This window comes from Camelina sativa, chromosome 1 (genome assembly GCF_030686135.1).
Source record: "Camelina sativa cultivar CO46 ecotype springtype chromosome 1, ASM3068613v1".
Lineage (NCBI taxonomy): Eukaryota > Viridiplantae > Streptophyta > Magnoliopsida > Brassicales > Brassicaceae > Camelina > Camelina sativa.
Window position 1 is genome coordinate 12,280,603 of NC_141880.1, and position 21,526 is coordinate 12,302,128.

Genomic DNA, 21,526 nt, shown 5'->3' on the forward strand with positions numbered 1-21,526 from the left:
GTTGCGCGTGGTATATAATACAGTAAAATGTTTCTCGATCTACCACCGGCTTTAGAGATTACGAATCTTATTGTTTATGGTTCTATTCGATAAATATAGCAAGAAACAAGTGAACTAATGTAAGAAGCCTAAAGATCTTCTTCTGATAAGATCAAAACAGAAACCCCAAAAAAAGAGAAAAGTGTGGTCGAGTTTTTCACTACGGAATTAGGAACTCTCTGAATAGAACACAAAAATAAAAATAAAATTAATCTGAAGAAAAAAAAAAGACACAAAATGAAAGAAAAACAAATGGAGCAGAAGATGTTGCTCCCCGATTTTATCATCATCCTCTATACAAACTTTTTTTTTTTTTTTTTCGTTTTTCTTCCTTCCTGGAATCCCCTAATAACAATAATAATAATAATAATAATAATAATCTCACTTATTTTCATCGGAATAAATCATCTTCTTCTTCTAGACAATCTTGATCACTCTTAAAATCTGTTCTCTTTTTTTGATCTCTGTAAATAATCTATGAACGAAGTCTTGTTTTTTTTTTTGATAAAGAGTAATTGAAACGGTTTACCTCTGAAAGAATCAATAGAAGGGTGGTGGTGGTGGAGATGCATATGATACTCCGATAACAGGCGGTAATGGACCTTCGAATTCTGGAGATGGAGGTGGTGGTGAACTGTAGTGGATTGATGGTGGCGGTGGTGAACTGTAATGGACTGATGGTGGCGGCGGTGGCGAACTGTAATGGACTGATGGTGGCGGCGGTGGCGAACTGTAATGGACTGTCGGTGGAGGAGGATGTGAGTACTCTATGCAAGGTGGAGGTGGAGGTGGTTCGATACATGGAGGTGGTGGAGGAGGTGAATAATGTGGGGGCGGTGGTGGGGAATGTGGCGGTGGTGGAGAATGTGGTGGTGGCGGTGGGGATGAGTATGTATAAGTTGGTGCTGGTGGTGGCGGTGAGCTGTAGTGGTAAGGTGGAGGCGGTGAGTGATGGGGTGGCGGTGGTGAGCTGTAGTGATAAGGTGGAGGCGGTGAGTGATGCGGTGGCGGTGGTGAACTGTAGTAGTAAGGTGGAGGAGGTGAGTGATGTGGCGGTGGGGGAGAAGAGTAATGTGGCGGTGGTGGAGGTGAGTAGTGTGGTGGTGGCGGAGGTAAGGGACATGGCGGTGGTGGAGGGCGAACGCAATATATTGGAGCTGGTGGTGGGGGAGATGAATATACTGGCGGTGGTGGCGGAGGAGGAGAATAGACTGGTGGTGGTGGCGGTGGTGGAGGAGGAGGAGAATAGACTGGTGGTGGTGGCGATGGTGGTGGCGGCGGTGGCGGCGGTGGCGGCGGAGGAGGAGAATATACTGGTGGTGGTGGCGATGGAGGTGGAGGTGGTGGCGAATAAACTGGTGGCGGTGGAGGCGGCGGAGGAGGTGGTGGTGGGGGAGAATAAACGGGTGGCGGTGGCGGAGGAGGAGGCGGAGGCGGAGAGTAGACTGGTGGTGGTGGTGGCGGCGGAGGAGGCGGAGGAGAAAATACTGGTGGTGGAGGTGGCGGAGGTGGCGGGGGAGAGAAGACAGGGGGAGACGGTGGCGGAGAGAAAACAGGAGGCGACGGCGGAGGAGAGTAGACTTGTGGAGGTAAAGGTGGCGATGGAGGAGGAGGCGGCGGTAATGCTACAATAGGAGGAGACGGTGAAACAGAACGACCACAACTAAAAGATCCACAATCGACCGGCGGCCGTGACAAGAAAGCTGAACATTGCCGTGAAGATCTCTGAGCAGGTCTCCCCGGCAAACAATTTCTCCGATCATCAAACTGAGACAACCCCAAACACACAGGAGCTTCACCAGTAAAGAAATTATAACTATAAGTGAAGTTCTCAAGCTTGGGAAGCTGACAAATACTCGCCGGAATCTTCCCAGACAACAAATTATGAGCCACATTCAACTGCTCAACCTCCACCAAACCACCAACACTCTTCGGCAACGGACCAACAAGCTCATTAAAACTAACATCAAACACCGTCACGTTCTTCAACCTTCCGATATCCGCCGGCAAACAAGAATTCAGATGATTGTTCATCAGAATAATCTCATTAAGATTCTTCATCTCAACCAAACTCGTCGGAACACAACCGTGGAAATGATTATTCGCAAGAACGATAACCGAAACCGGAGAATCACCTAAATTTTCCGGTAACTCAAACCGGAACCGGTTATGATTAATGAAAATCGCATCTAAAGGTTTACTAAAAAGCTCCTTCGGTACGGTTCCTTCGAACTCATTAAACCGGAGATCTAAGAACTTCAACGACGGTAACTGAAGAACCACCGTCGGAAACTTCCCGGCGAATCTGTTGTTACTGAGATCAAGCTCAAACAAAAGCTTAAGCTGCTTGAACTTACGAGGCACAGTACCACAGAAACGATTCGAATTAACATGAAACAAAGCCACATCTGTCAACAAACCAAGCTCCTCAGGCAAATACCCAGCGATATCGGCGTGGTTGAGATCGATTCCGGCGACGGTACGGATCCGGCGATTATCGAGAGCGCGAGAACAGAAAACTCCGGTGTAGCTACAGACATTGGATCCGATCCAATCCAAAGTGATGTTGTTAGGATCAGAGAGGATAGCTTGTTTCCAAGCTTGTAAAGCTATGTAAGCGCTACGAAGCCTCGGATTCTCGAAGACTAGTGATGGATCTACGGTGACGTTCTCGCCGCGGTCGCCGAACTCGTCGCGGTAGTAGAGAAGTTGACGGCGTTGGATGAATCTGACTTCGTTGTAAGAGAGAGGAGCATTGGATGAGATTGAGAGAGAATGAGAGAAGGAGAAGAAGAAGAAGAGGAGGAGGAGAGAGTGAGTGGTGTTCAGCTTCATCATGTCGTCGTAGTCAGTATACGATACATCTGCGGTGAGGTTAAGAGTGTGGCGCAGAGGTTTTGGAAAATTCGGAGGAGGAGGAAGGGTAAAATGGGAAAATAAAATTAGAGGATTTTTGAGAGTTGTGTTGTGAGAGAGAGAGAGAGAGAGTGAGGTGGGGATTTTAAATGAGAAAGAGAGACAGCTCAAACACAGCTCAGGCCTACACTTATTCGTTTTTTTTTTGTTTTTTTTTTTAGAAAGATATTTAAACAAAAAAGCAATTCGATATTTGTGGAGTTTGGCTTTTGGAATGGAGCGTCTTCGTAGTTTGCAAAGTATACGTTATACTTGTTTTTTTTTTAAATTTCATTTTTTAAAGTTTTGGGTCAATCTTAAGCTGCTCAGTTTATTGTATTCTTTCTTCACCAAATCTTATATAAATAAGCCCATTGTGAGATATGTGTGTATATATATATATATATGTATCAACTTTATAAGTTTTTAAAGTTGTGGTACCATATTTTCTTCAATTATTTGTAGGTCACCATCTACATATTTTAGAAAGTAAAGGTTTAATTTTAGAAGATAAATGGATTTAACATCAATGGAAGTATACAAAGGTTTAGACTTTTTAGATGCTAGCAAATCACAATGTTTAGTAAGTTAAATGAGAAATGAGATAGAAGTGCCTCCTCCATCTGTCCCAATTTTTTTCTTCTAAAGTGTGTGAAATTGTAACATCCAAACAAAAAAAAAGTTGTCTTATTATTATTATTTTTTTTTATTTTATCAATTTGAGGAAACTATAAATGTCTAAAGACTATAAGGTATTATTGTTGATATCAAATCATATTTTTTTAGTTTTGTGGACAGATTTTGGATTTTGGTATTTAAGATTTCGCATTTGTTGATTTTGTGTGGAGATTATAAATACATATACCCCAAAAGAAGATACGAGTGTCTGATTATGGGCTAAAGATGTCTTTACCAAAAAAAGTATTATTTGTGCATAGTTTTTGGCTTTTCTTTATTTGTTTTCTCAGTGTTTTAATTAATCAGTGGTTCTCATTTTCCACCACTAAGCTTTCATCTTAATTCATACTACTATTTGGTATATATATGGTCAAAGGTATGATAATTTCGATTTGCCAGCTTTTTGAGCCTCTTTTATTTTTCTTGAAAATGTCACAAAAGAAAAATCCATATCAACATATTCCACGGAAATAGACATAATGTCAATACTAAAATTAATTAGTGTTTGGTGTATCCTACTTCTTCTTTTTGTTAGTATTAAATATCTCCAAACTTATATAATAAAAGAAGCAGTTACATAATAATGCAGAAAAATAAAATTAAAAAGTAGAGAAGGTGGTTAAGGGGGGAAAGAGTCGGTGTGGTTCATGACGATTTCTTGAATCGTATCGGTTGTGATCGTGTTTTGATTTATTGTCATTTTTGTTTGTAACATTTAATTTTTCTCTATCGATCGATCACGGGTTTATTTATTAGGTCTTTGTTTTCTTAAAATTATTATTGTTAATACTATTGTTATTCAGAAGATGTCGATTTATTTCTACGTCAAAGTGTGGCTGCTTTGGACGTATGTGCATTCACAAGATGAGCTTGACAAGGGATAACAACAATTAGTTAACTATTACGCACTTGGTTCTTTGTTAATCAGAATATATAAAACCATATTATAAGGTTGGTATGGTGTCTAGTCACTTAGATTTAGGTTAATAACTAAGAGGTTATTGGCAATTAGTGGATAATTCCTTTTAGATCGTTTTCATGACCAAACCAATTAAAAAATTTCATATAAATTGATGGCTTTAGTCCATCTAAGTGATGCACATTGAAAGATTAAATGTTTCTGCGAAAGAATTGTTGCATACTTATATATTGTTTAATTCGGACCCAAAAAACTAATCTAATTTGGATAAGAAAATTATATGTATATATATAGGTTTTTTTTTTTTTTTAAGTGTAGTGTATACAAAAGAAACTCATTAATATCAGTTTCCATGTTAAGATCCTACAAATCACTATCGTGTTTTGAGATAAAACAAAATAATATGATGTGATTAAAAGAGTTTGGAATGAAAGACATAAAATCGAAGACATCTATTTAGTCTTGCAGTATTTTGTCATGATTCACATTATGCGTTAGTTCTTCCATAATTTTGGAGATTTACTACATAACGAACCAACGACTATGGTCACAAAAAACAGGATGTTGAGTGTAGTACCTTAAATTTGGATTAGTTTTGTAGTTCTTAATCATGCATCACAAAATAGAACGTATTCAACTAGTTGTGGTAACTAATTTGCTCATGTATTGTTTGTATTGTTTCCGGAGCTTTGTGTGATGTGATCTGTCTCATTATATTAGTTTCTACCTAGCTAGGTAGTGAGATGTGCTAGCTTCTCTTCTTATTACTGGTTTTGTAGCTGCTTGGAATATATATTTACATATCATAAAAATGAATGATAAATGTCTATTACCCTAGATTTACCCTAAAAAATTTCAAATTTAAAATTAGTAATCTATCAAATTTTGCATTATTATATTGTATGGTGATTATGATTTCACGGCATGATTTTGGCAAGGAGCACTAAAAAAAAGAATCAAGTCAGCAGAATTATGATTCATAAAAGATAGGCACATTTCGTTCAAAAAAAAAAAAAAAAGGCACATAAGTAAAACACTGTTTTAAAACCCCAAAACACTATTATAAAACCGAAACATTTTCGAATCTTTTTTATTTATTCTATTTTGTATATCCTACAAAAGCATTGATACAAATTATTTGATAACCGACTCCATTAAGGTTTATTAGTACTAATAAATTATAAGAATTCGCGACACCTAACAGCCTAACTACCAAAGGTTTTATTAATCATTGATTAGATGTTTAAAAAAAAGAAAAGAACCAAACAAATCGCCTTTAGTAGTAATCAAAAAAGATTTATTTGTCTAATTAAATTTGCTTTTGGAGCATTTTTTCTTAGTTATTGCCGCAACGAAGCAAACCGTGTGGGGACATTTTTCTACATATCAGATAGACCAGCGGGATGTTCGAGGGCTTTGAGCTCGCCGACATGTGTCGCTCTTTTAGATAGTCAGTGTTTAATAAACATATGCTTTTACTTTTGCATAACCACTTCTATTAAAATTTATTAACTTAAAATTCGATGATCCTATCATTTGATTAATCATATTGTTAACACTAACTTTGGGTACAATAGCTGATGAATGATCTAAAGGAGATACATTTTTTGGTGCCAAAAGGAGTTAGAACATAGATTTTGAATTTGTTTTTCATATGCTTTTTTTTTTATGTTGAAAACAATGTGGAGGAATTTAGAACACCTAGACTGAGTCGGAACGTATATATAAAACATTCAAATTAGTTAAAGAAGTACATATATATCTCGATCGTTCCATAGTCCAAACACACAAATTTTGTATTCTAACACTTTTGTTGTGGGCCAAAAAGGTCCCATGAATAATGCAAGTTTCACTTACTCACGAGCTCGTGTCTCCATATGAACGAATTAATACAAGTACTTATTCAGCTCTTGTTACAATATATTGAAAATATATTAGTTTTGCTCCAAAAATCAGTTATTGATGAAAGAGCTTATTAGTATGGAGGATCTAGAATAAACCATATACTACAATAATAAAGTAATTTTCGATTGTCTTATCAGATTTGTATGTTTCGTATATATTTGGAAACTATAGGTATAATACCCATTGAGATAAAAAATCTAAAGCTCAATGAATGTCAATTGGTGACAACCTAAAGTCTTTTCGTCTATTGTCAAAAAAACAAGTATTTTCGTCTTTTACATTTCTTACACAATAACTGAATAAGGCTCAATGAACCATTTTATTTTCAGTTTTAGATTTTTTATCTCAATATATAAGCTCATTTGAACATGAATCTATTTTGTTTTTAAACTGTTTTCACATTCACATATATAGATTCTATGAGATTCCCTAAGTACTACACATGAATTTCAAACACTCTAGACAATTCGACATAGTCTTATGCGTTCACCCTTTCCGAATGGAAAATCAAATAGCGGATCAATTATCAAAATATACACATTCACCAGTACCAGGATCTTGTAATGGATAAGAAGCCAACAAACCTTTCCTTTTACTAATTCATTACTATTAACAATAAGAAAATAAGTACTCTAGCTATCTCCCTTTTTAGAGTACTATGTTTCTCATATATAGTACTCTAAATATCATAAATTTTTTTGTGAATATTTCCTTCATATTTGTATTTATCTTATTATATAAAGAAAGTAGGTTAAATTTGCATTAAAAAAAGGTTAAGTTTGCATAGTATATGTTCTTCCTCTATAAACACATATGCAGCATCTCCCTTACTTTCGTGCATGGAAGAAAATAATATAATTCTCATCACAAATCCATCACCATTCACTACCTCGTTAGTAGTTAGAAAAAAAAAGTAGTAGGGCGTTATATATAACAAATGAAACGTATGTGCATGTTGCTGCAAGAAATGAATAGAAGAAATAAAAATTAGTATGTTTCACAAACATGCAGAATTGAATGATCGTCTCTTTAATGAAGCTCCATTTTGTTAACTTAATTAATTAGTGAATATATACATGCAGTATTTTCTAACTAATTTTTCCTTTCACCATCGAATAACTCTTTTCTATTTCGCAACTCATGTAAATAAAATAAATTATGTTCTATTTTAAAAAAGAAAAAATTTGGTTCTATTTTTTTTTTTTTTTTACACAAGATTCTATTTTCTTTACGAAAAAAAATCGGAACAGCGCATCTTCAACAACGAAGATACCTTTTTCTTGGACTATATATTTGTCAAATCAATAAATAAAAAGATTAAGAAATTAAATGCTGACTGAAAGTAAAGACTAAAGACAAAAAAATTGGTGAAAGTAAACTGGTTGGCATTGGAGTGAGTGAGCGAACGTAAACCCACTCATAACGCGTTGATGGAGATTGTTGTGTAGACTTTGTGGAAGCTTCGTAACGGTTTTACGATCACTCATTTGACTCTCTCACCGGTTTACACACTTATGTCCCGGAAGCGACCTTCCAACCATAAATGCTAGGTTCATTTCGTTTTTATTTTCACGTCATTGATTATCTCGTGCCATGTATTACGATTGGCTTAGCAGAACTCTTCTTCTACGTACCAAGGTATCCATCCGCTAGGCGCCTAAAAGGGACCGTTACTTGACATTATTATAGTATATTATTATGGAGAAAGCTAGACCGTTTGATTGTGTGATTTGCAAAAAGGTTTATACAAAAAAATATTTGTAAATTAGAATTTATCTTTATTTTTATTTTTCAATAGTTAGATTTTTGAAATTTTAAACTATTTTTATCTTCCAATAATTAGATATTTATGAAAATATTAAAACCTTAACAAATTGTATGTCGTCAAATAACTCAAACTATTCATAACTAGAATGTTATTTTATTTGTAAACGAAATGCAAATGAAAAATTAAACTTAAACTAGTTAGCTAAAAAAAATATTTTAAAGATAGACTATAGTTTGCAAAAAAGTTATTGTGAAACTGTCTAATTGATTGTATTTGAATAACCGATAAAACTAAAGTGCTAAGAGTTTTCATCACGAAGTTATCTAGTAAATTCAAAACTTGAATTTTTCGTTAGTTTATCAAAATATTTAGGACTCATATAATAACGAATGTTAGTTTTCTTCTTTTTATACACCTTTCACATGAGCTCTTAGATGAGAGAAAGACAAAGAAAAAAAAATAGAAATCCAATAGGATTGAAGCAAAAAAAAAAAAAAAATCCAAAAATAATTGGTCGATTTTGCTTTGTGTAGACGGATGAGAAAAAGATTTAGTGAGTGAAAAACTGATAATACTTTGTAATTTGGTCTTATGCACAGATTTATTAGTTGTGACTTGTGGAGTAATTAAGCCCAGCAGGCCGCTATGTTTATATTAGGAACCTTCAAGAAAATATATGCAGCTGAGTTTGTAAGATACTTTGTAATTTGTAATTTGGTCTTATGCACAGATTTATCTATGGAGATTGTAAGATACGATCAAATCTCAAAACCATTACCCATAAGTATCATTGGATAATACTATCAGCATCATAAGAAGGCGTGACAACACTTTCATCCTGTCACCATCGTCAATGGCCTTAATGATCTCAGGTAAGTTTATCCTCGGGATTGGTGCAACACAATGCGTCCACTTCTCATCACACACTTGCCATATGCAAATGCGAACCTGCCCCATCAGGACCAAGCTCGGACTCCTACTGTAGTTTTCTTTTTTTTCGATAGATAAAAATTGATATTCTAACTGTTGTTTAAATTCGTTTTAACAATCAGTCAACGTATATCTTTTATATGCTATAATTTTTCATTTACAGCAAAAATTGTATTTACTTAAAAAATTTGAAGCTGTTGAATTTTTCGAATTTAAAATGTAAAGGACCAAAACTAAACTTTTATAATCATTGAAATGTATTGGTGCATCTACCCACACAAAACAGTTAAACAGGTCAATCATCTAGGTTTAATTATAATTAAGTCGAATAATAAAACTGGGGATTACATGTTAATGAGATGCAAATGAAGTTTAAAGTCCACAATGCCAACTCAACTCAAGTACCAAATCTTTTTTTTTTTTTTTTTAATTTGATATTATTTACTTGTGTCGTCCTAAAAGCAGGAATTAATCTTCACTTATGTCAATATGGGAATGACCGAGTTAATCGATTCATATAAAATTTCCCTGGAAGCTTGTGACCGATTCATATACTAAACCTAAATCTGTTCATATCAATGGCCTAACTCTTAATTTTTAAAATAAGTTCTTAATTAGGTCACACGATTCATTTGCACACAAAAAAAAAAAAAAAAAAAGTTCACACAATTCATTTTTTTCGTCTTTTAAATGTTTATTTCGTTATATTTACACAATATTTATCCACTTTGAATGTAACTGTACGAAACTAGTGTTAGTTATTTGATATAGGATGCAATCATGCAACAAAAGTAGATAATTCGTTGGAATTATTTATGATACTAATTAGCACTACCATCATTTCCACAATTAAGGTTATACTAACTTCCTTTCTGATGCATAATAATTGCCCACCAACGTTGAAGCGTGGTCGACATTTTCATTGGCAATAAGCACAAATTCTCATTTATTTATACTAAAAAAACATATAGTACTGTATTAATTAAAGAGTTCTGGCATTTCCTTATTAGTCCACTCAAATAGAAAAATATGATTTCAATCTTATAATTTATACGTTACATAGTTTTAGTGTCAGTTAATGAATTACTGTTTAGATGAACTTTTCACTTTTCGAAAAGAAATGAATCATAATGCAGCTTATTAAACTCGCGTGATCAGTAAAAACACCACCACATGGACTTTCCGACTAGACACATTTATAAAAAGCAAACATAGAAGATTTAGGCCGTGATTGGTAACGGCTTTTACTTTTGGCTCTAAAGATTTTGATTTTAAAATTTTAGCTGCAGAGAATTTGGCTGTTGATGTTTTGATTGTAGAAACTTTAACTGTTAGAATCTGATTGTTTACCTACAACTTTTAATGTTGTAGCTGTTATTTTTATTATTATTATAAATATTAATAATAAATATATATTATGTCAGAAAATAATTTATATAACATTTTAATGACAAAATAAATTTTATTAATAATAAATTTTATTATTCTCTATTAATTATGAATTTCATAAACTCTTCTATTAAAATATGTATAATATTTATATATACTTTTGGAGAGATTTTATATATAAAAGAGTGAAAAAAAGAATGCTTTGAAAAATCTTTAGTTTTAAAGTCTGGTTTTTGACGCTTAAAAAAAAGGTAAAACAAGGAAGAGAAAAAAAAGTTACTTTCGAAACTTTAAAAAAATTAAAAGCCAAAAAAGTCTGTTTGGCAAAAAATTGGCTGTCAAAAATTTAAACATTTTTAAAGTATTAAAAGTAGCTTACCAATCAGGACCTTAATTAGGTTTGGGTATAAAAACCCAAAATGCAAAACCAGAACCACAATCGTACCAAAATCTGGTTTTGGTATCAAACAGAATAGTCATAAATTCGAACCGATTCTAAATGTTTTTATTTTAATTATCCGCACCAAAAAACTGAAAAAGACGCTCGAAAACTTGAAATAAAATTATATATATCCGAAATTATTAGTTATAAATTTATACTCAAAAATACCAAATAAAGTTGACCAAAAAAAATATACCAAACAACAAATTATCCAATATAAGCTAAATATCAAAAAAAAAACTTATTTATATTTGGAAAAGTAAACATCTATTTAAAAAAAATTAACCAAATTTATTACAACATTGATCCATGTTTAGGCAAACAATTTTCGTATTCCAAATCCATTAGTCATAAACTCATAACTAAATAAGTTAACCGACACCAAAGCAAAGCTATAAAAATTAGATTCAAACAAGGCCTATGGGCCTTATTAATGCTATTCATAAATTTTTGAAATTAGCCCAAATTGATCCTAATGGATTGGATTGGTCCAACCGAACGCCGCGACAAAAACTCCGTCGCTGGCTGAAGCAATGTTTTCACCGGTGGTGGTAGCTTTCCTACTCCGACCCGGCTCCAATATGCAAATCTCTAACCCTAGACACGGCCATGGTTAATAAAACTCATCATCACTTTCTTCTACCTCTTCTCCTTCCTCAAAGCTAAACTCTCCAAGATCTTTCTCCGATGATCGAAAAAAAAACAATCAGGTAATTTGAAACCCTAGATCTCTCCGATTTGAAACCCTAGATCTCATCTCTCTTCTTTTCTTTAGCTCTCATTTTTTTCTGGGTTTTGCTCAAAAGATGGGTGACAGCGAAGATGAAACAGGGTACCCAAAAAAGTTTTACTCTTTGAATCGACAGAGTCATCCTATGTATAGTAGACCCATTCCTAAGCGTCACGCGTATTACCATGAAGAAGAAGACGAAGATGAAGTCGATGGAGACGAGGAAGAGCCACAAGGAGGAGGAGGTTACAGTCGTGGGAATGAGAGGTTTCAGAAGAGGCAGAAACCAAACAAACCTGTGGCTTCTGGTTACGATTTTGCTGGACCAAGCGATGGGAAAGTTGGGTATGACTGGAGAGAGCAAGAAGCTTTTGTGTTGCTTGAGATTTGGGGGGATAGGTTTTTGCAATTGGGTAGGAGGAGTTTGAGGAACGAAGATTGGAATGAAGTAGCTGAGAAAGTGAGTGAGGAGCTTAGGATGGAGAAGTCCGAGACACAATGTAGGAGAATGATTGATAACTTGAAGAGGAAGTATAGGAAAGAGAAGATTAAGGTTGAGAAATCTGGTTTAGGTTCGAGTAAATGGGCGTTTTTTAACAAGTTGGATATGTTGCTTTGTGTTTCTCCCAAGTCGGATTTAGGTTTAGCTTGTGGTGTTGATTCGGGTGAGTTTGTGTTTATGAACACTAAGGTGTATTTGGATAAGTCGAACGGGTTTGATGAGATGATGGATAGTCCTGGTGATTCTGAAGAGGAGGAGGATGAGGAAGATGAGGTTGATTACGAGAGGAAGAAGTTTAATGACGCTGCTTCGTATAAGATGTTGGCGGATTCCGTTGAGAGGTTTGGGAAGGTTTATGAGAAGATGGAGAAGAGTAAGAAGGATCAAATGAAGGAGTTGGAGAAGATGAGAGCTGATTTTCAGAAAGATTTGGAGTTGCAGAAGAAACAGATTGTGGATCGAGCTCAGAGTGAGATTGCTAGGCTACGTGAAGAGGAAGAGAACTATCATCGTGGTGATGATGAGAGTGAAGATGAGGAAATGGAGAATAATTCTGATGTGAACCTCAGTGATGAATAAAGTTATAAAACTATGTAGCTTGTGTTGTTGTTTTAGATGCAAAGGGTTCTGTTTTTTCTTTTTCTTTTTTTCGTTTTGGGGAATTCAGAATTGATGAGTTTTGTAATTTGTGTTTAGTCTTTGCGACTTTATTAATTTAGCTTATTTATTTGCAACTTCCCTTAAATCAAAGCGTTAATACATTTCCATATCTAGAAGATACAGTTTATGATTACACGTGTTTAAGAATAGAAGTGGGATTTACTTGAAGCTGTTTGGTTAGGAAGGGTTCTGTCTTGTTTACTAGTCATAGCCAAACTGGCAGATTCATTTGTACTCTTGTTCTACTGGTGAAAATAAATTTGATATTTAAGCATTTTTCAAGAGGACGAAACATCAGTAAACTTAACGAGCTTCAGATAGAGAGAGGTGTTAGGTTATCCGCCTTCACTTGGGCAACACAGTAAGAAGATTTAAGCTCATGCCATAAGCAAACCAACATGTCATGGTCATCTTCGACAACGGTGTTGTCGTTGTGGGATGTTCGAGAAATATCCACCAATGTCTTGAGCCATTCTTCATGCAGACTTGAGAACTCAGACCTTAGCTCACTTGACTTGAAGTTTTCCCCAATTGATCTCTTCATGGCTTGAGCAGCGTCCGATGCTGTCTCAACCACTTGGTTTGGTATTCCAGCCATGAGGGCTACTTGAAGTCCGTAGCTCTCAGGACAAGCTCCCTCGGTTAAACGGTACAAGAACACTAGGTCTTGGTCACAGCCGCCACGTAGTTCTTGATCAGATCTTGATTTGAATGCGCAAGCCATGTGTTTTGAGGTGACACGTGGGTGAGACGCGAATTCCTTGGTGAGAGGGTGGTAATGTGTTGCAAACAGCATCCGGCATTGGACTTTCTCTACCAGGTGACGAAAAACCTGATATATAATTCGACAAGTTTCAGCAAAATGATTTGCATGTTTTTGTTGAATCAACGAGTATTGGATGAAGGAGAAGATTAGGTTACCGAGTATGCAATGGCGTATCCATCGAAAGTACTAGTTCCTCTGCCCAGTTCGTCAAGGATTACTAGTGAATTCTGAGTTGCATTCTGAAGAACTGACGCTGTCTCAGTGCATTCTACCAAGAAGGTACCTACAAAAACAAAAACCAGTTATTTCAACTCAAACACCAATCCGCATAACTGAGCAAGAAGTAATTTGTGAAAACAAACTTACTCTCTCCAGTCATGATTCTATCCGATGCGCCAAGCCTTGTGAAGATAGTATCCACAAGGGAGAGTTCACATGTCTCACAAGGCACATAACAACCAAGCTGCACATGAAAAAAGAACTTATTGTCATATATAGAAAATGGTTGCTTGAAGAGAAAAAAACAGTGATTTATGAAACAAGTGTGTGTACAAACTTGGGCAAAGATAACGGCAAGACATGTTGCACGCAGAAGAGTTGATTTTCCACCCATGTTAGGTCCTGTCAGTAACAACGACCGAGGATGAATGCTGTTGCTGCTGTTTCTAGCCTCACCAAGGAGTATATCATTTGGAACAGGCAATTGACCATCAGCTGCAACTGCAAATGGATGCCATAGTCCTTGGATTTTAAGTATTGGCCCTGGTATTTCCTGATTCTGATTTGAATCAGGAAAAATAACAGGTCGGGCCATGCTTCCAGCAGAGAGACTTGCAGTGACTGCAAAAGATCTCAGGACATCTAGGCAGCTTATGGTGTGAATAACCTCAGACCATTGAGTGGCTCTTTCGATAAATAATTCAATAAGCACTGTGAGAGTTTCAGCATTCTCTTCTGTCATATCTTGGTTCTGATACAAGATTAGTAAGTGCAAGTTAGATACATATCCAACCATATACCAAACTGAACTCGTATTCCAAAAAAAAAACCAGGAACAAAAAGCAAATTCTTTTAGTAACCCCGGGCTGTGGGTTCAGATCTAAGCCATATGCACATGATATTAACAGTATGAACAAACTAACAACTAACAAGCTATACAACTTTATCTGCTAATAAATGCACATGCTGAAGCAAATTTAAGAATAAATGAACGTCGATTAAGGCTATTGAGCATGGAAGCATGTCTTTGAGCAGTGACAGTCATTTATTTGCCAAATATGAATATGCAAGATAGATGTGCACCTGATAATTTGGAAAGTCGCTATCTATGGCTGCTTCGAATTGAGAAAGGAATAGCTCTAGCCCACTTTTTCCAACTAATACAGGAAGTTTACAGAGTTTACAAAGCAAAATCATCATATTTGATTCCTTCTGTAGAGCCAACAACAAATCAATTCCACTTCTGAGCCCTTTCACAATTTGCCCGAATGCTTTAACCTGCAGTGCAATGAGTGTAGTGAAATGTCATCGTTAACCAGACATATTGCAATAGAAGCTAGACTCGTAATGCTTAATCCCTAACAAATCATGGAAGGCATTACTTAAAAAACATGTGATGCATACTTACTCGTTGTTTCAGCACTTTTTTCCCCAGAAGAGCAGGGAAAACAGAGGTTGATGATTGAACGCTAGACTTAATGCGTCCGAGGAGTCTTTCTAAGTCTGGAAGTTTACGGAGATACTGGCCAGTGATTTCAATAATTTCTGAGTTTGCTGTGAGCTCCTCAACTACATCAAGCCGTTTATTGATGCTTACTACATCTTTAAGTGGATGGCAGATCCAATTCCTTAAGAGCCGCTTACCAGTTGGGCTAACACAGTTATCAAGATATTTGTACAAGGTCCCTGCAGAGGTAAACACAAATCAGCTATTACTTACTGGAGATCGGTACCAACTACCAAGTTTAGAATATTTGGAGATGCACTTGCCTGAAGGACCACCATCACAGCTATTGTTAAATATCTCAAGATTTACCATCGTCTGGCCATCAATTCTGAGACAACCCCTATAAACTTGGTACGGATAAATATCCCCATGTTTAAGTACATCTTCTAGCTGCAAGACGATAGAAACGGTAAGTTATGAAGAGTTCCTTTTCTTAACTTATGAAAAGCAAAAACTAACCAAGCCAACACACCTTTAGCCTAGACAGATGAGTAATTAACTCTCCAAGGGCACTAAGGGCAACATCACATTCATTTAGACCACCAACAGCACAGTTCCATGATTCAGAAGAAGCTTTAAAGTATCCGTTAGATTCTATTATATTTCTAACTCCAGCAGCATCCGTATCTCCCATCACTTGTGGTACTGGAGCCAACTGTACCGCCGTAGACCCTATTAAATTGAAACATAAACATCAGATGCATTAGTAATGTTCAAGATATTTATCATTGGGTGAGCAGCTAAAAGAAGACAGATTTTCATGCACGGATCTGCACACCGAGACTACATGATGATCTAGTATGAGCATGTTGATACAAGACTATGGTTAAGTTGATTAGGATATGATTAGGACATTATAATTAATTAGTGGTTTATTTATGAGTTTGGTTTTCATAATATCTTTTATACGTTAGAGTAGATTCCTTTATGCATTAGGGTTATGATTAAGTTGTATGAAACCTATATAAGGGTCTCTATCAATTAATAAAAGGACAATAAAAGGGGTTAAGAGGGAGCTAAGCTTTCTATCCTTCTTAATTCACAAGCAATAAAAGAGGTTCATAACACATGTTTTCCTAAAATTTCAGTTAGGTTTCCTACTGAAAGAGTACCTGTCAATGTATATTTCCTTAGAGCCTTTTGGGCTTCTCTTGATAGCCCTGCAATATTTAAACATTTATGCACTTAAATTAACCAGAGTCATTCACCTTAAATTCTGTTTGACAAAACAACTAGCTACACAATCAGTTTACCTTTACTGTCATATACCACTTCCTTTGGAGAAACCTGGGAAAAAAAACAAATGGTGATACATAATTAGTTCCTACAAACCAAATATATGCACACGAAGTCACATGGTACAGCTAAAATACAGAACACACTTGCTTACCTGCATCAATAAAGCTCCAAGAGCAGCACATGATGCATCATCGCTGATGGAGCCAACCCAAAACCTCAAGGCAGCACAGTCAACAAAAGCAAATCCGTACACAGTTGAACACTTTTCTAGCTCCATTTTGATCTAAAATCAAGATTCAGAAGAAAAATTGACATCAAACCATTAGGAATGAAACGAAAGGCTACTTTTATCATGGCAATGTAAGGCTTGATCATCTATCATTTTCTCCGGTACGCAAGACAAACACAACACAGATAACTGTCATTATAGATAGAGGGGGATGCAGTAACAAGGAATGAGACTACTTGACATGCAATTGCAAACTATGATCATTGTGAGAAAGTAGGAAATTCAGTAAAAATAGATTGACTCTTTCACATTAAAGATTCTTAAACAGATAGTCTGCAGGTTACAAAAAAATTTCAAGGGAACCTCTTGTATATAAACAAAGCAGCAAATCTTGAATTTCCGATCCCAAATCCGTACACTTCTTGTTGGAAGATTGCTAAAGAAGAGTGTGATTTTCCACGAGTCGAATGACCTTAACATATAAGATAAATAACAAACCTCTTTTATAGCAAGAAGATGGACGGCATCAGGCCCGATGCTACCCTCGCTTGCTGTTGATGGAGTTAATACCTGAACTAGCTTCCTTAGAATTATCTGATAATCAGACCAGAATAGCAATTGTGTTAATTACGGCATAGAAATAGCATACAGAAAAAGAAACGATAAAGAAGAATCTGCAACACCATCGTGACCTGTCCCAAGAAAACTTACAGTATTAGCACCTCTGGCTTTTGCTTGGTCAGATGTTTCTAGCTGCTCGATTCGTCCAACTTTATATCTTTCAAAAGAAACAACGAGTGAGTGTGTCAATACATAATCAGTGGAATAGGAAAACATACGAACCTGCAAGCTAGTTTCCATTCGAAGCATGTATAACTATCCAGTTTCAACACAAATGAGTGTACCACATACAAGTAAACATGTATCATCTATAACTGTTGCTATAATGAACTAGCAAAGGTTGGCTGAGCACACAAATATTGTGCAACATTTGCTTGTTACTCCTCCATGAGAAGACTTCTTATAAATGATAACGAAGAAGAAAACATCCTAGGTTCTCAGAATCCTAACTGATGATGGCTGAAGTGATTTCTGTTTATTTTTTTCCAAATCTTAACAGCAGTAAACATATTCCATAAAGTGTGATGGTTCCCTTACCCACGGGCTAATAGCTTTTGCACAGCCTCATCTATCCCACTTTCAGAGATACCGACCTGATACAAAAGGGGGAGTCAGAATTCATAGATACAATAATTCAAGCAGGCCAGTTGTTTCAATAATTTACCTGTCTGCATTTTCCCACGCCGCTCATGGTCATCTTCCAGTCAAGCTCCTTGTGACCTAATTCTGCATCTAGCTCATACAGCTCATAAAATTTTCCCTGAGAAGAACATAATGTTATGCAGAGGCGTAGTGACCGAATCGCATTCAGGAAATGAATTGAACACAAGATTGATATCCACTAACCACTTTAAAGAACAGGACAATATCCATATATTCACTCTTGACACTCCAATATTGCTTTTGCGATGCAGACATTTTCTTGAAAACATCAGGTGGTATGTATAGGGTCTTCCTGTCGTAAAGGGGATCATCAGGCCGTCGTCTGTTAGCGTCCCTGATTCGAGAAGGCTCAAGCCATTCAAATTTGGTTCCTTCCTTTACTTCTTTCTTCTCTCCACAAACCGGATCTTGAAGCAATTTCAGCCTTTTGTTAGAATCCAATACTGGGACCTTATTCTCCTTAGAAGTCATTCCATCCTCCAAAACTCGCTTCAAACGAGAAACACTTGGACGCATCCCTGGAGTTTCTGGACCAGGAACATCATCATCAACTCCTATATCTTCTACTGATCTAATATCAGCTCTCCCACTGAAGCTAAAAGCATGGCTTCTTTCTTGAGACTGACCATTATTGGAACGAAATTCAGGAAAAACATTGTCATCCTTCTTCACACATACGGACGAATCATGAAGCGGAACAACATGTTCTCGGCTCCTGTAACATTTCAAACAATGATCCAAGGCAGTAATCAAAATCTCCACATTGACAAACACATTACAATACTACTATTTACAGAGGCAAAAGATCTCTCTCTAGCTAATGATTCAAAGATAAGAGAAAACGAAGATTAGTACCTTGCTCCAGAACAATCTCGATCATCGACCATCACAAACTTATGCATGATATTAGTGAACAGCGACGAAGCTCCACTTCCGGCGACGGATTCCGCCGCCTTAAATCCGGACGGCAAGACACGACGCGGAACCTTCTCCGGCGGAGTATCCGTTCCTTTAACCTCATCCACCGATTTCGATACAGCAGAGTGTACCGAAGCGTCACCTTTACCATCCCCTTCCTTCACAGTAAATCGCGATCCTCCTCCGTCGCCGCCGCCACTAGTAGCATTGCCGGAAACCAAACCCTGAGTACTCGACGGTTTTTGAAAGAAAGACAAAATCGATCTCTGACGCTGCATTTTGGAACTGTGTGCGAGAGAGAGAGAAAGCGAGAAACGATGTTTTGAGCTTAGAGACGTAATCGAGAAGGGGGTAAAGATTGGCGCCAAAATGTTTCGCCTCCCGTCGTCGAAATGGAAGAAACGTCACTCACTTCCTCAGGGCTACTTTTTTTTGTTAGACTGTTCACTCTTTGAAGCTTTGATGACCGTCTGATTCTCTTCTATTACTGTGTACCGTTGGATAGGCATTGATATTCGTGTCAATTCGGTTCGGTTATCACGAGACCCGAAATTAAATCACGATTCAACTATACCAAACAAAATGGTTTGGTTTTGATAAAATTTTGGTTAGCTAAATTACAGTTATTATAACTTATAAGAAAACCAACCAATCAGATAATTTGGTGTATCGGAATCCAACTTTGTTAATGCCACGTCATACGAATTACATCAAATAAGATGATGACACGTCAGCTCATCTCTTAATAACGTTCCAGAGACGAACATGGAGAAAGAAAAAAAGATGATCGAATTCTCCAGAAACTAATCTTCTTCGTCTATAAAAAATCTCACAATCCTCTCCTCATCTCATCATCATCATCATCTTCATCGTTCACCTTGTTCTACTTCTCAATCAGCGACGAAAAAATGCCGAGCAGATACCCAGGAGCAGTGACTCAAGACTGGGAACCAGTGGTTCTCCACAAATCAAAACAAAAGAGCCAAGACCTACGCGATCCAAAAGCGGTTAACGCGGCCTTAAGAAGCGGCGTAGCGGTTCAAACGGTTAAGAAATTCGATGCCGGTTCGAACAAAAAGGGGAAATCGACGGCGGTCCCGGTGATTAACACGAGGAAGCTTGAGGAAGAAACAGAGCCTGCGGCGATGGATCGTGTGAAAGCGGAGGTGAGGTTGATGATACAGAAGGCGAGATTGGAGAAGAAGATGTCGCAATCGGATCTGGCGAAACAGATCAATGAACGGATTCAGGTGGTTCAGGAATATGAGAATGGTAAAGCTGTTCCGAACCAAGCCGTGCTTGCGAAGATGGAGAAGGTTCTTGGTGTTAAACTTAGGGGCAAAACTGGGAAATGATTAAACGCTGTCGTTTTATTTTTTTAGTATTTTGCTAGTGTAAAAAAGTAAAAACAAAAAAAAAAACTGTTGTTTTTGTTTGGTAATAAATGTAATCTTATTATATAAATCTTAGTTTTAAAAGTTAGTAATTCATATAGTTGTGACATGCGTCAAGTATATCGATTATATTTTGATATGTGTGAAAAGAAAATTTATTTAATAACTATTAGGAATATTAAAAAATTCTAAAAATAAAAGGATTAGAACTAATATTTTTTAAAAAATATATAAAACCAAAAGTAATATATTATATCACTAATTCTAATAGAAAATTTATATATTAAATTACTAACTTCAATAGGAAAATATGTACAATTAATAAGGAAAATATTTGTAATTATTATTTATTATAATCATACAGTAAAAAAGAAATTTATACAAAAAAGTGAATAAAGTATAAAAAGGTTTAATGTGTTAAAATTTGTGATGCTGAAAAAAAAATGTTAAAATTAGTTATTAACATAATATAAGAAAATAAGATAATCAAAATCATAAATTAATATAATTTCCTTAAGTTTTTCAATCGGTGAATGATTTGATAACATATTCAATATTATGTTATCATATAAGCATTAGTTTTCAAAGCTAGTAACTCATGTGATTGCGACACATGTCAATATTAACAATTAAATATTTGCTCATGTGTTATACAAAAACTTTATTTTATATGTTTGTAAATTATAAGAAATTAAAAATTTAAACAATTTATGAAATATAAAAGATAGTTCATATATATATATAGAAATAATACTAATTCTAATTTTAAATTACTAATTCTATAAGAAAAAGAATTAAGAAAATTATACAATTAATTACTATAATACCATAATTAAATAAATTATACTGTCAATTATTAATTCTAAAAGAAAAAAGGATTGTAGATACTCAAATAATTTCTCTCATAATAACATCTTTGAATTTTTGATTAATTTATGATAACGTTAGTATAATTTTATTTAAAATTAGTTGGACAAGTGGTAAAATTATTACGTATGAGATTACAAAATATGAAACAAATATATTTAAGATATTGTTACTTTTTCAAATATGAGATAAAATTAGTTTTCAGTTATTTCTTTGAGAATTATGTTTTATTATTTTTTAGTTAAA

General features: G+C 35.6%; 3 protein-coding genes and 1 pseudogene across 4 annotated transcripts; 2 read left to right on the top strand and 2 right to left on the bottom strand.

The window, feature by feature from the left end:
* Positions 1-223: 223 nt before the first annotated feature.
* On the bottom strand, positions 224-3,310 carry LOC147949823 (leucine-rich repeat extensin-like protein 4 pseudogene; annotated as a pseudogene). The gene has a single exon (XR_015561518.1). The product of XR_015561518.1 is annotated as a leucine-rich repeat extensin-like protein 4 pseudogene (transcript).
* Positions 3,311-11,398: 8,088 nt separating this feature from the next.
* LOC104789532 (trihelix transcription factor ENAP2) lies at positions 11,399-12,942 on the top strand. Its single transcript, XM_010515217.3, has 2 exons — positions 11,399-11,675; positions 11,772-12,942. The coding sequence occupies exon 2, from the start codon at positions 11,772-11,774 to the stop codon at positions 12,774-12,776; it is 1,005 nt and encodes a 334-aa protein (XP_010513519.1). The 5' UTR covers positions 11,399-11,675; the 3' UTR covers positions 12,777-12,942.
* A 161-nt stretch (positions 12,943-13,103) lies between these two features.
* LOC104789526 (DNA mismatch repair protein MSH7-like) lies at positions 13,104-19,538 on the bottom strand. Its single transcript, XM_010515212.3, has 17 exons — positions 18,957-19,538; positions 18,285-18,816; positions 18,103-18,198; positions 17,976-18,031; positions 17,529-17,595; positions 17,316-17,411; positions 16,740-16,871; positions 16,603-16,636; positions 16,462-16,509; positions 15,822-16,021; positions 15,613-15,739; positions 15,251-15,528; positions 14,926-15,120; positions 14,180-14,593; positions 13,990-14,086; positions 13,779-13,906; positions 13,104-13,689 (listed from the first exon to the last, which is right to left on the bottom strand). The coding sequence occupies exons 1-17, from the start codon at positions 19,295-19,297 to the stop codon at positions 13,171-13,173; spliced, it is 3,360 nt and encodes a 1,119-aa protein (XP_010513514.2). The 5' UTR covers positions 19,298-19,538; the 3' UTR covers positions 13,104-13,170.
* Positions 19,538-20,483, top strand: LOC104789540 (multiprotein-bridging factor 1c). The gene has a single exon (XM_010515224.3). The coding sequence runs from the start codon at positions 19,928-19,930 to the stop codon at positions 20,372-20,374; it is 447 nt and encodes a 148-aa protein (XP_010513526.1). The 5' UTR covers positions 19,538-19,927; the 3' UTR covers positions 20,375-20,483.
* Positions 20,484-21,526: the final 1,043 nt, after the last annotated feature.

Coding starts and splice junctions, on each gene's coding strand:
- LOC104789540 (XM_010515224.3), top strand. CDS start 19,928: ATGCCGAGCAGATACCCAGGAGCAGTGACTCAAGACTGGGAACCAGTG.
- LOC104789532 (XM_010515217.3), top strand. CDS start 11,772: ATGGGTGACAGCGAAGATGAAACAGGGTACCCAAAAAAGTTTTACTCT.
- LOC104789526 (XM_010515212.3), bottom strand. CDS start 19,297: ATGCAGCGTCAGAGATCGATTTTGTCTTTCTTTCAAAAACCGTCGAGT. Junction 17,412..17,528: donor AAGCCAGAGGTGCTAATACT/GTAAGTTTTCTT, acceptor TCTGATTATCAG/ATAATTCTAAGGAAGCTAGT. Junction 16,510..16,602: donor AGTGGTATATGACAGTAAAG/GTAAACTGATTG, acceptor TAAATATTGCAG/GGCTATCAAGAGAAGCCCAA.